At 40.5% G+C, this 13,245-nt stretch overlaps 2 protein-coding genes across 3 annotated transcripts; one reads left to right on the top strand and one right to left on the bottom strand.

Annotated features, from left to right (window-relative positions):
* Positions 1-39: 39 nt before the first annotated feature.
* Positions 40-1,307, bottom strand: mixl1 (Mix paired-like homeobox). Its single transcript, XM_055019972.1, has 4 exons — positions 1,182-1,307; positions 844-1,064; positions 628-745; positions 40-548 (listed from the first exon to the last, which is right to left on the bottom strand). Exons 1-4 carry the CDS (start codon positions 1,276-1,278, stop codon positions 40-42), a joined length of 945 nt encoding a protein of 314 aa, XP_054875947.1. The 5' UTR covers positions 1,279-1,307.
* A 3,491-nt stretch (positions 1,308-4,798) lies between these two features.
* acbd3 (acyl-Coenzyme A binding domain containing 3) lies at positions 4,799-12,016 on the top strand. 2 transcript variants are annotated; one of them, XM_055020043.1, is made up of 8 exons: positions 4,799-5,091; positions 6,324-6,465; positions 6,742-6,882; positions 7,087-7,245; positions 7,380-7,554; positions 8,191-8,437; positions 9,323-9,607; positions 9,891-12,016. In XM_055020043.1, the coding sequence occupies exons 1-8, from the start codon at positions 4,824-4,826 to the stop codon at positions 10,103-10,105; spliced, it is 1,632 nt and encodes a 543-aa protein (XP_054876018.1). In that variant the 5' UTR covers positions 4,799-4,823; the 3' UTR covers positions 10,106-12,016. The 2 variants fall into 2 exon arrangements, with proteins under 2 accessions (XP_054876018.1, XP_054876017.1); XM_055020042.1 differs by having other exon boundaries at positions 9,320-9,607.
* The last annotated feature ends 1,229 nt before the right edge of the window (positions 12,017-13,245 follow it).

Below are 13,245 nucleotides of genomic sequence, written 5' to 3'. Positions count from 1 at the left end.
AATAAAAATGCTATCATTCACATTGACTCTTTGCACACATCACATAAAGCCATGAAAGCCAGCTATGGCATCACTTTCCCAGTCAGAATCAGAGTCACTGATGTCCTGCGCCTCTCCACTAAAGACTGGAGAAAACTGGTTGAACCTTTCTGTGGACTTCGGTTGTGGGTAGCCCATTTGACCTTCCTTATCCTGCGGGGATAACCTGCTGAAGCTTTCTTGGGCCGGAAGGGGAGGAATCACAACTTTCATCTCTGGTCCAATTGTTTTATTTGGTGGGAAATTGTCATACTCCACCAGAACTTGTGGGCCCTGGTTGCCAGCCATGCTGGTTTTGGTTCTTGGATGGTGCTCCAGCTCTTTGGGATAAAGAGGGATGCAGCAGCTTGAGATGGCCCCGGCAGGCTTAATCTGTATCTGCTCTGCTGGGGCTCTGGTTCCCTTGTCGTAGAGGCAGGAAGGTAGCTGGCGGTCGTAGCTGCTGGATTTGGTCCAACCGTCCTCTAGACCTCCTGACCTGTGTACCTCGGTACCATGGCTATCGTACACTGAAAAAGAAAGAAGCCAAGTAAGAAAAAGATCCCTGATCCAATGGGGGGCTTTCGAGTGACTTCATTTCATAGTTACTTTTCTCTGGACACATTCTGCTTTGAAGTTGCCCAAAGGGGCTTCCTGATGGTGCGCTAGATGCTCTTGTGGAGCCAACTTGGCGACGAGACTTGGCCCTTCTGTTCTGAAACCACACCTGACAAGAAAATAAAAGGAATGGTTAATTTTTTTGTCACAAGTAATCAATGAAAAGTGATTCTGTTGAGTTGAATCCGTCAACCTAAAGCACAGCACCTGAATCCTGGACTCCGGCAGCCCAGTCAGAGCCTCCAGTCTCTCCCTCAAGTAGATATCTGGGTATTTGGTGTCAGAGTAAACTTTCTCCAGAATTTCGATTTGCTGCTGAGTGAAATTGGTCCTCTTTCTCCTGTGGGTCAGTATAGCAACGCACTTGTCCCCTCTGGCACCAGGGTTGGCTGCGGTAAAGAAGTTTGTAACGTCTGAGGCGCCATATTCTGGAAGAAGTTTGGGGAAATGCGTAAATGACACGAAGAGTCAGCAAGAGCGTAAAACGCACATAAATGCTGAAACTATCTATTTTTACAGAAAGCTTAGATCCTAAAGAAACTGACCTGACGGTACCGCGCTGTTCAACTGCAGGGGCCCCTCTTGATACATCTGGAAGTGACTCAGATCCCCAACGCGCACGTTCCCATGAACCGCAGACATGGTCCTCCGCGTCCCAGTGCCCAACTGAGATTGAGCCCTTTCGAGTTTGCTCGGGTTAATATATCCCTCCGCGATCAAAGGTCGCTGCTGTCCGGACGTGTGAATGGGTCAGCCATCGGGGCCGACTGGCACTGGAGCGACCGCGCAGCGACTTCAGACGGTCTGCGGGCCCGCGGAGGTGTAAACCGTCACACCCGCAGCGCTGGAGCGGCCGCGGGCCCATAGAAAGGCGGGGGGTAATGGAAGCTGTGGCCTTCAATACACATTGGCAGAGAAAACATTTATCCGCCTCTGAAATGGCGGATAAATGAAGCCACACTAACGGACCGGTGGTCTTCAAAGAGAGACTGGACGGAAATATTCCCAACAGGGCACAAGTTCAAAGGGCTGAATCCCAGGGCTTGGTTCTGAATTCACAAGCCCAGTTCATGTCAAGTAAAGCAATGACATGAACTAAATTAAATTATAATTTAACTTACAGTTTGAGTTATAACATTGAGCCTTTTCTCAATTAGTCATGTTATAATTTAAAACTTTTTGGGGCGGATTTTCTTTAACAGACACATTTTTCAGTTTTTTTTAAACATAAAAGCCTGAAAAGTGTGTTCACTTAATCAGCATAAAATGGAAGGAAGTCATAGAAGTTGCCTTTCACCTAACTTAGTAATAACCAGTTACATTTACTCAATTACATTTACTTGAGTAACGTTTTTTGTTGGGGGGGGAAATGACCTTTAGCAGTGGTTTTATTACACTGTACTTTTTACTTTTATTTGAGAAATTTTGTTACGAATTATCGCTTTTCAGAGTTTTTGGATTCTCTACCCAGAATGAAAAAGATGTTTTAACCAAAAAATTCACCAAGCACAGGCATACACCCACAGCTTTTGTTAAAGCTTCATAAGTTTTATTTAGAAAGAAACTGATTTAGGGGAAAAAAACATATTTTACCTGATTTTATTTATTTATTTATTGTAACTAATTATCAATTTGGTCCTTAAAATACCAAAATTTCCTCTTGCCTTTAGATTTTAGTCTGTCTGATTTTTTTAAATATTAAATGATTCATAATTTGATCAATTACTCAAAACATGAATAAACTTTTACCAAATACTTCTTTACCTCCTTGAGTAATTTCTATGATGGCTACTTTTTACTTTTAATTTATTAAAAAAAAAACAACTCATGCTTCTGTACCTTTTTTGGAAATTCTTCCCTCATCTGCTGACAGGACAGACAAAGAAAGTGGATCAAAAAAACCTTGAAGATCACCAAAGTAACTGGAGAAACTACAGAGGTTTTGCAGCTCAGGTTGATAATCTATCAAAGGAACATGTTTATTATGCACTTAATATATCAGACCTTCATGAAAAAGTGGAAAGAAAAAGGCCAAATTTTCACTGAAAGTTATGCATCCTGTATATAATTTGCAATGTGTCAGAGGAAAAAGAGCAAATCCATCTATCCATCATTTATTTTAAAGATAATGTCCTAAATTATTCTTCACTGTCTTCCTAAGTGGCACAATGTTAACTGGAATATACAAACTCCAGTTCAAAAGAAACCCAAAGGAGTGGCCAGTTTCAATTAGTAGACTTATCTATATAGGAGAGGGATCAAGTCAATAGCCCAGCTAAGATTGCAGACAGGATCATTTGTCCCTTTTTGTTTGACAAGATTAGCTTTTATTCGGTTAACAACTTAACAGTGGACTTGATCATCAGTTTGGCGGCTTTTATGTAAATGTCCTTTGAAAAAGTTGTGTTTTTCCATTTATGAAACTTCTCTGGGCGTGGATTAACTTTAACATTGCAAAACAGAACCACTAAATGAAATCCAGACTCTGGATGACTCACAAGATTTAGAGGGTTGATCTCATGCTGTGGTAAACCACAGGAAAAAGGCTTCATGTTTGGCAATATAGTTTTATTGAAGTCATCCATTTTTGTATTGTCCTATTTTGAAAAGAAATAAAAAAAAACTGAGAATGAAAGTTACCCAGTGTATAGCAGTGAATTTGCTGGCTTTGTGAATTTACAGTACCTGAGAGCTGCTGTGTAATTTCCCATCAAAGTCAGTGCTTATTGATCTCAGCGCTTTTACGCCGTCACCTTTGTTCAGGTAAGATGCTCTTGTCACTTAGGATGTTCACAGCTCTATCGGTTGCTCTGTCTGAGGACCCTAATTGGGTATTGCCTGTGAACACAGACCATATTGCTATGCAAAATCAGGGTGTTAAACTTCCAGCTCCCTTGTGAGCTGGAAGTTCTCAGAGAGGAATATGCTTCCTAGAAGCAATTCTGAAAATACAAACAGATAAGAAAGCTTACAATTGTTCAAATAATAAGTAAAGGCACAGTTTTGTCTTGATTCATTTTTAATTTGGGTGATCATTAAGCTTTAGGCTACAGAAATAAAACAAAACTGTTGAAAGGAATCAGTGCTCGTGTACAGTCAGGACTGCACTTCAGACACCAGAGATGCAAAGGGATTAATGGCCATTTCCAGTCAGCAGCTGCCTCAGGATCCAAAAACATGTTCACACCTTCCAAAGACTTGGCAAACTAACAGTTTTATCTGGCCCACATGCATTTGTTCTACAGACAGGCTGGTAGATCAACCTCAAAGATTTGCAGAGATATGTGAAAATGTCAACTTTCTTATGGGCATTTCCTTTCAGTGTGGTCTTTGTGTATTTAAGAGGTATTTTAGTTTTACTGCAAGGATGGTCAGATTCTTGTGGTAGCCCATTTATCTACTCCAATGTTTTTGAAAATGCCTTACCTTTTTAAAAAAAAAAAATCATTTTTGACGGCTGAGGGCATCTTCCATGATTTCTTTGTTTAGTTTATTCAGATGAAGTCCTTTGGTATTCAAACTTTCCACATGACATTGCAACTTAACTTTTAGTTGCTTATGTTCATTCGTAAATACACAGTGTTCCAAATTATTATGCAAGTGATATTTTCTCAGATTTTCTTTGATGGTCAATGCAAATGATTATCGGAAAGGATGATAATTGTTGGAAATGTATAGAAACCAAAGATTTTATACTGGTTTTATCAATTCCGTTTATTAAATTATACTTGACCTCAACCAGCACTGGCACTACAAGTGGAAATTATAATGTATTTTTTTTTTGTTTTTTTTACACAATGTTTTATGTAATCTCTGTGTCAAATAAAGAAAAAAGGTTTAAATTAAGATGCAAAAAATCAAATTGTGCAAAAGGACAAGCTATCAAGGACAAAAAAAATGTAATCAGAATAATGGAATGAATATTTTGTCTGGTCTATGTCCATAATTGGACAGTCCATTGGTTTTAAGTAATGTACATTAAATTGAAATTGTCATGACTTTTCCTGTGATCCTACTGCTTTTTATCTTAGTTTGCTTTAAAACAAAGTAAATGTGTAAATAATCCACTGTTTTCTGTCTTTCGGGTTAAAGCCTCGTCACTGTTTACTTGTTAGAAAAAAAAAACCGGATCTTCCGTCAGGTCTAAACGGAAGTAGGTACGTGGCTGCTTCAGCTGACAGGCTACAATGATGGCGACAGAGGTTCAGAGCGGCGACCTCGACAGCGCTACGACCAGCCGGCTCGAAGTTTCCATCGACGGCCTCACCCTCAGCCCGGACCCCGAGGGCGAGCAGAACCAGGTGGAAGACCCGAATCTCGCTCCCCCTCAACCTGGGACAGATACACCGGCGGACGAAGAGGGCGACGATGGAGAGTCAGGCAAATCTGCGATAGAGAGGAAATGGGGCTTTCCTTTACTGGAGCTGTACGGACTGGCCCTTAAATTTTTTAAAGGTATGTTAAATTCTTAAGACGCAACAGCTCTGGCGCTGTTACTCGGGATTTTTGTTAAAGCGCGTGATGTATTGTGAGCCCGGTTTTCTCCTAACTGTGGTTAGCATTTTGCTACCACTAGCTGCTAACTGTCAGTCGCCTATTAGCTCTCTAGCTAATCAGTAGCTAACGACATGTTAGCTGACCGTTGAGGCGTATAAACGAGAGCGAGGCGCTTGTGGTTTTGGTCTGCGGTTGTATGTGATGTAAACCTGCTGTGTTTTCGGAGTTTAGGTTATTCAGTTGGAATGATATAGATCTTGTCATGTTGTCTGAAGCAGTTGGCCACTTTGAAATGAATGTGGCAGCTTACGGCGACTTGTTTGGGGGCTTTTTTACACGCCCAGTCTTTTTTTTTTTACTGCACCTCTGCAGAACGTATATGGGTGCATTTTTAATGATGTCAAAGACTTACAAATGAGGACAGATGCGAGACTTGTTTTTAGCCGAATTTATATGAATGTCGGACCGTATAACTGTGATTGTTTTCTTCCCAACTACATTCTAACTTTGTTGCCATTTATAAGGCTCTACAGAATAGCATGCTCTTGAAATGTTTCCGCCTCTTTTAATTCCAAGTCCTTCACTTATATTTTAAACCCTTGGAAAAATAAGAGATTCTTCCAAGCGTGAGCCACTCCATCACTGGCCATATGGGTTGTTTTTCTTAGCACAGAAGACTACTGATGACTGTGCAAACAGCTAAGTGGCCTGGTTGCCACTCTGCACAAAGAAAATCTCTGCTTTGTATTTTCTCCCCAGTTTGTCAGTTTGGGTTAGTTCTACTTGTTTAAATATCACACAGTACATAAATCTGCCTCTTGATTTCCTTAGTTTGCCGGTACCATTATAAATCTGCTGCTCCCTGTCAAAATGTTCTGCTCTTCACTAAAGAAAAAACTATATATTGTAGTTGTAATATTCATTAAGTCACAAGCAGCGCCTTTCTGACCACCTTTTTTCTCGAAGCAGCCCTGCTTAGTTTATACAAATTGTCCTGGTGACCTCCTGGTTCAGTCATGTAATTGTTACTGATTTTCTGCATAGATGATCAGATTGATTTGAAACTGCAGTTTCTTATCTGTCCTCTTTGTAAAGCATCACACATTTGTTACAATATTCAGCGGCTTTCTTTCAGCATGGTTTAGCTTAAAGAACATGCTATCTAAATTCTTCCATTTTTTCCTGATCAGATAAAGATGGCAAGGCTTTCCACCCTACATATGAGGAGAAGCTTCGGCTTGTGGCCCTTCACAAACAGGTGTTGCTGGGCCCTTATAATCCTGATGCATCCCCAGAAGTTGGCTTCTTTGACGTCCTGGGAAATGATCGAAGGTAACCGCAGAATACAACTTTACTTTCATGTGAATTATGTAGTCTTTATATTTGTGTTTGTGTTGTTATAAAAACTCAATACATTGACTCAGAGAGGGTGGTTTAAGTCAAATATCAGTTTATGACCGCTATCATTGAGAGCTAAATTCAATCAGAACTTGATGAATTTCTTGTACTGCATTAGATTATCTAAGTTTCTAACTCGCAGGTAATTATCATGGCTGTTTGTTCATGATTTAATTGTGCTGTTTACCTTCCATGTTACTTTCTGTGCAGGAAGGAGTGGGCCTCCCTAGGTAATATGGAGAAAGAAGAGGCCATGGTGGAGTTTGTCAAGCTTCTCAATAAGTGCTGTAACCTTTTTGCTCCTTACGTCATATCGCACAGGATTGAAAGGGAGGAGCAGGAAAGGAAAAGGTAAAGTATATAAAGTTTGCTGTAGTGTCTAAGTATTAATTTGGCCAAAGTTTCATCTACATGCATGACGCACAATTCACTTAAGAGTTTTATATTAATACAATAACTAAATGTCCTTGAAGTGCCAATTTTGGCCCTAAAATTGCTTTTGATTTTCAGTCATGCATGTTCGAGCCCATGTTTTCCGTTTTTGCCCATGTTTAGGAAAGAAGAGGAGGAGCGACTGAGGCAAGAAGAGGAGGAGAGGGAGCGGCAAAGGCAGGAGGAGGAGAGATGGAGGCTTGCGGAGGAGGAAAGGTTGAGAAGAGAGGAAGAGGAGAGGAGACAAGCAGAGGAGGAGAGGCTGCGGATCGAGCAACAGAAGTATGTCACGATGAGGTGTTTATAAAGTTCTAATGCAAAACTGACCTCAAGATTTTACTATTATCAGACGTTTACAGGTCAACCTGTTGTTGCCTATCCTGACTTTCAAAGCTTTCCTCTGTTATTTCAACCAGACAACAGATCATGGCAGCACTGAACGCCCAGACGGCAGTGCAGTTCCAACAGTACGCGGCGCAGCAGTACCCCAACAACCCAGAGCAACAGATGAGCCTTATCCGCCAGCTTCAGGAGCAGCACTATCAGCAGTACATGCAGCAGCTCTATCAGGTCCAGCTGGCTCAGCAGCAGGTAACAACAACAAGCGAGACAGCAGCTTGCTCTGGCCTTGAAAAGTATGCATACCCTTTGAGCTTTTTCACAATGCAACCACAGGTTTTATTGTATTTTATTGGAGTTTTATGGGATATACCAACTCAAAGAGGCAGAAGGAAAACATGGGTTTTTATAACTCTTGAAAAAAAAATCTGTAACTCTATGTATTTTTTTTGTTTTCATGCAGACAACTTTTGCAATAACATCAACCTGAACGCACAACTTCCACAGTCAAACATGCTGTTGGGTGGTTTTCCTCAGCAAAGCTAGTCAGAGTTTATGGGAAGATGGATGTAGCCAAAAATCATCAAAGCATAGTCATCTGCAGGCATGCCGCAATGAGCAGTTAATCGCATGAGAAATTAAAACAAGCTTGACAATTTCCTTTTGATAGTCAATATTTTTTTGATGGACAAAAAGGAGGGATGTCTTTTTTTTTGCTCTCAAAGACTTCATAATGACTTATTTTATTGTTTTTGGTTGTTTGTAGTGTCTATTTCCGTTTTATTGGTTTTGGTTGTTGAATTTTATTTTGGCTATTTGAAATATCTTCCAGTTCCAGCACAGAGTATTCTGCGTAAGGGTTAATTTATTGCCATTTTTTTGTTTTAGGCGGCCTTACAGAAGCAACAGCAGCAGAATGATTCGTTGATGAACAGCTCCTTGGATGCTAACAGCTTTAACAGCGGCGATATGACCTCCGCCTCAGCAGCTGGGACTTTATGTGCTGCTTCACCACTTTCCAGTGAGGAAGCTCCTACGGTCAATGGAGGCCAGTCGGACTCTTATTCGGAGAGCATGGACAGGGAGCCGGAGCCAGAGCCGGCAGAGGAGGTCTCAGAGAACGGGCCTTTATTAGGTTTGTTGGCTGTAGCTTTTTTTTTTTCCCTCTTGTTGGAATAAAACACATGAACTCATAAAGAAAGATCCACATTTTCCTTTTAGTGCAGCTAATGGCAGAAGGAAATGGCACTCTGTGCTTGCTTATGTGACCTTGAGGGCAGAGAGGATAAGTGCTGGACCAAGTGATGATACATGATATGTTTAGGTATCCTCTTTCCACAAGTCCTAGTCACAAAGGAAAAAGAAGTCATCCAGGAAATGTGCAAGGCATTGATTTTATTCCAAAACACAAACCGGGACGAGTGGTGTCCCAGTAAGAGATAAAGTGGAGGACACAATGTCAGAGGGATAGTTGTGTAAGCAAAACCCCACCACTTCTGCTGATCGTTCACACACACATGGATTTTATGAACAAATTATTCATCAGCCTGTTGGTCATTCGGTTTCCATGAGCTGGAATAATTGCTAATGGGGAATGTAATATTTATCCGAAGGGTAGAGATAGAGCTGGGCAATCTATCTTAAAAATAAAATTCCAGATGACTATGTAATAATTTTTTCTGACTTTGTTCTTAAAAAGGAATTACAAATTACCAAAAAATATCCTATTTCAATCATTCCCTCTGTGAGTTGACCTGAATTAAAGGTAGAAAAAAATAGAAGCTCTAAAACATGTGAATAAAGATAGTTGTCTTTGGGTGGATTATCATTACGCTGACCTGTGAAAATCCAAGAATTGCATTGATGGAAAAAAAATCCAGATTTGCCACAAATTAAACTTTTGAAACCAGAAAATTTGATTAATCAATGTATCACAGCCTTATGTTGGGTTGGGTTCCTAATTTGGTACCAAATCCCTTCAACAGATCACAAATTGCTTCTTGTCCCTCAATCACAGCAGACTCCCCACCAGTCATCGCTGCACCATCAATGTGGACACGACCGCAGATCAAGGACTTCAAGGAGAAGATTCGCCAGGATCCTGACAGTGTGATCACGGTGGGGCGCGGCGAGGTTGTGACGGTGCGCGTCCCCACCCACGAGGAAGGATCTTATCTGTTCTGGGAGTTTGCTACAGACTATTATGACATTGGCTTTGGGGTGTTCTTCGAGTGGACAGACGCTGCCTCTGCTTCAGTCAGTGTGCACGTGTCGGAGTCCAGTGACGAAGACGAGGATGAGGAAGGTAAGGGATCTTGTTCAGTTAGTTTGCATTTGTTAAGCCTTGAATGTCAAGCACTTAATAACACTGAGTAAAAATATATTTGGAATTGCTAAAAATGAAAAAGGAAATTGGAAAGAACAAACCAAAAATACATAATGTTAAGCGGTTTATCAAAGGAACAGTTTTGAAGTTTCGAAACCATAACTTTTGCAAAGTCTTGAGACCTTAATCTGGACTTAATTCAATCATTTCTCTATTATTCAGTTCTCCGGTCTAAACTTTCCCATTGGCATTTTGTCCTCAGGTGATCCTCCCACTGAGGAGGAGAAGGCGAAGAAGGAGGCAGGGAAGCCTCACGTGGATGAGATTGTGCCGGTTTACCGGCGAGACTGTCACGAGGAAGTGTACGCCGGCAGCCACCAGTACCCCGGCCGTGGAGTCTACCTGCTAAAGTTTGACAACTCCTATTCCCTTTGGCGCTCCAAGAGTGTTTACTACAGAGTCTACTACACCAGATAAGCCTGACTAGAGACACAGGGAGAGTGTTTGTTCATAGTTTGTGTGTGTAGGTGGAAATGTATGTAAAAAGCAGGCTGTACCTGTGTACAAAGGACTGATTGATCCGTTATGTAGGAAAAAAACCACCAGAGGGAGACAGAGAGACACATCTGGAGCCTTTAAACTGGAGATTTCACTGATGTATTCTGTAGGTGCAGGCCTGAACCAAGTTCCAACCATGCTACACATCTTGTTTGAGCCTTTTTGGGGGGAAAAAAAGAGTGTACATTCCTGTTGTAAATTCACTAACTGACCTTGCTGCACTTGCATACACGAAGCTGTAGGAGTGTCCTCTAAACTTGTGTTTTACCACTTTCCCCCTCCGCCACCCTGGACTCCTCCTCCTGCTGACCACAGCGGCCCAGGACTTCCCAGCGTGGCCTTGTGTGACTGATGCCCATAAAAACGAATGGAAACTCGGCATGTCCAACACTGTAAGACGACTTTTCCTGTTTGTCGGAAATGGTGGTCATGTATCCCCTTCTGCCCCCTTTGAGAACACAGATGATTTTGAAACTCCAGCGATACTGCGAAATGTGCTTCATAACACTATGCCTTTTCCAGAGATCCTCTGGTTCGCTTATACACCACATTAAAAACATCGGTGTACACAAACATAGTCATTTTTTTTTGTTGTGAAACCATAATGTGTTCTGTTCCATGGTCACTAAGCTTAAGTGAAGTCCAGGGAGGATCGTTTAGCTAAAGCAGAGGAGTTTTCAGATTATTGCTTCTTGTACATTTTTTTTTTTTTAATCTTCATGACTTGATTCTCTCTGACAGGCAAAATGCAGCAGCGGTTCATTTTCTTCAATGGAGACTGCTGGCCTAATTTATGAAGGACAAGTGATAAAACAGTATGTTCATCTGAAGTGTCAGCCTCTTCAGCTTATGAACAAATTCATCTAAATACAAGGTGCAGAAAAACTTTAAAATCCAGTTACTTCTAAATGCAGTTTTTTGTTTTGAGGCAGCTGTTTCTTCTCTCCTTTTCCACAAACTAAAACACAAATCCCTTAAAAATGACTTTAAATTAGATTGTGTCAATATTACCTGAGAGAGTTGTGTTTGACTCCGTTGTAGGTAATCTATAACCCGGGCAGCAATCTCATGTTCCTTCAGGTCACGACACTCTGTTACATCTGCGCAGAAATCGGTGTTTCACAAATGCGGTTTCTTTTCTACTCTTCCTGGTGTGGATTGCCTCACATCTGCACCGATCTTCATCTCTGGTGTTTGGAATAAAAGTGAGATGGCTGGCTTGTGTTCTGCCTTCAAGTTAATCTCCATTTATGCATCCACATGTTTTTGTGTCTGCTGGATGAATTGTGCTCTCAATGTTTGTTTAAACTAGGGGGTTGTCAAATGGCTGAAGGAAAAGGGTTCTTTCTTTTTTGGCTTTTATCACACTGCATTGTGTGTGTGTATGTTTATCCAAAGGCAAATAAGGCTCTGTTCATGAGTTTCCAGTAATTTAATACGTGATTTTTGGATCAAAATGTCACTACATATGGCTCAGTCAACGCCTTTCCTGTACCTACAGATGTGTTTCTGCTAAGTTTCTTATTTCTAACCAGTTTGGTTTTAGGTGGTCAAGCCTTGTCTGTAAATATTTCAATGAATGGGTTTATGTGTGGGAGTTTTAGACTTGGAGGAAGGCGATGGTTTTGGAAATCAATGCACTGTATTATAAGGTGAATGAAAGTTTCATTTTGCCCCATGACTTGTTAAAAGGACAAAGGTATAAGACTATTGGTATGACAGAGAAGCTCATCTTCTTTACTTTAAAGTTTTATGTTTTGTTTCTTGAATTTATAGGTTGCAAAATCATTTTGGGCATATATTTAATCTTGATTAAACTTCATCTTCTGACCCTTGTCTTTGCTTATTTTTACATGTACACACATTGAACTGCAATGCGGTTTTCGATCTGGTTTTTCTGTTGAAATTCTAGGATTTTATTGCTATTCCATATGCAAAATATGAATGGGGTTCTTTGTTGCCCTCACAAAATTGTGTAATGAAAATTCCAGTTGTCTAGTTTTGCTTCAGGGTTCAAAGAATGTAAAACTTTTCTAGCCTCAAATGTTGAGTGAGTCCTTAAATGAATAAAGAGAGGAAAAAAAGACATGAAGGAAATGAAGGGAAAAAACATATAGGAACGGTGAAAGAAGGAAAAAATACACAATGTTTTTTTCTTCAATTTAAAGAAATGGAAGAAGCAAAGAATAAGAGACAAGGGTAAACAAATAATGAGAATGGGAAGGAAGGACTCAAAACAAGGATATACATGAGGGAAAGAAAAAATTGATAAAAAGAAAAATGGGAGGAAGAAATTAAGTACATTAGCAATAAAGAGAAGGAGCAACACACTGAAGAAGAATTAAGGGAAGAATAATGGAGGATAAAGGCCCCTTTATTGAGATTATGGGTTAGAATTGTAATTTTTTCCCCCTGAATTATGCAGGCTTGGAAATTACAAGATTCCAGTGAATTCCAGACTCTTCCAATAAAATGTGTCAGAACCCCTTTTACTAAACTATGAATGCTTTTCTCATCTCACAGCTGCACCTCCTGTGCAATAGCAAGAACATATTTGCCATTATTTTCAAAACAGTTCCCAAGTGAGAAAACAAAAACTTCAGCTCCAAAACATAACGTGTGTTAAACCAAACAACAGAAGCAATGATGGGAATGCAAGGACACAAGTAATAACCTTGCAGCGAGTAAATAGTATCAGACTGGTTGCCTTTCCCACCGGTGGTGAATCATCTCCATTCTGTTTTTCCATCAAACCCATTTTCTTTGAGTTGACGGACAAACACGGATCTTAATCATGCCCAGCAAGATGATCAACTTTATCTTTGCTGTTTTTCGAAACGAATCACGTTGGGTGTCACACGTTCAAAACAACAGTAGGTGTATCATTGTATTCACTACTAGTGAATGAGTTGGTAAGCTATTGCCACTTTGTTCATTCTTGCAGGGAAGGAAGGGAGGGAAGAAGGAAGGAGTTTCCAGTTTGCTGAGTAATGACAAAGCACTTGCCTGGGTCACATGCATGCATCTCAATAAAAATACTATGTTCTCTTACAGACACC

The sequence above is a fragment of the Poeciliopsis prolifica genome, unplaced genomic scaffold, assembly GCF_027474105.1.
Source record: "Poeciliopsis prolifica strain line A6 unplaced genomic scaffold, Auburn_PproV2 SCAFFOLD065, whole genome shotgun sequence".
In the NCBI taxonomy this organism is placed as follows: Eukaryota; Metazoa; Chordata; class Actinopteri; order Cyprinodontiformes; family Poeciliidae; genus Poeciliopsis; species Poeciliopsis prolifica.
Note: the sequence above shows the minus strand (reverse complement) of the source record. Positions and strands in the feature narration are given on the sequence as shown.

Excerpts from the sequence above, each read along its gene's own strand:
- mixl1 (XM_055019972.1), bottom strand. The coding sequence starts at position 1,278 with ATGTCTGCGGTTCATGGGAACGTGCGCGTTGGGGATCTGAGTCACTTC. Across the intron at positions 1,065-1,181 it reads GAACAGCGCGGTACCGTCAG|AATATGGCGCCTCAGACGTT; the intron begins GTCAGTTTCTTT and ends AACTTCTTCCAG. Across the intron at positions 746-843 it reads TGCCGGAGTCCAGGATTCAG|GTGTGGTTTCAGAACAGAAG; the intron begins GTGCTGTGCTTT and ends TTTTCTTGTCAG.
- acbd3 (XM_055020042.1), top strand. The coding sequence starts at position 4,824 with ATGATGGCGACAGAGGTTCAGAGCGGCGACCTCGACAGCGCTACGACC. Across the intron at positions 7,246-7,379 it reads CTGCGGATCGAGCAACAGAA|ACAACAGATCATGGCAGCAC; the intron begins GTATGTCACGAT and ends TATTTCAACCAG. Across the intron at positions 8,438-9,319 it reads AGAGAACGGGCCTTTATTAG|CAGACTCCCCACCAGTCATC; the intron begins GTTTGTTGGCTG and ends CCTCAATCACAG.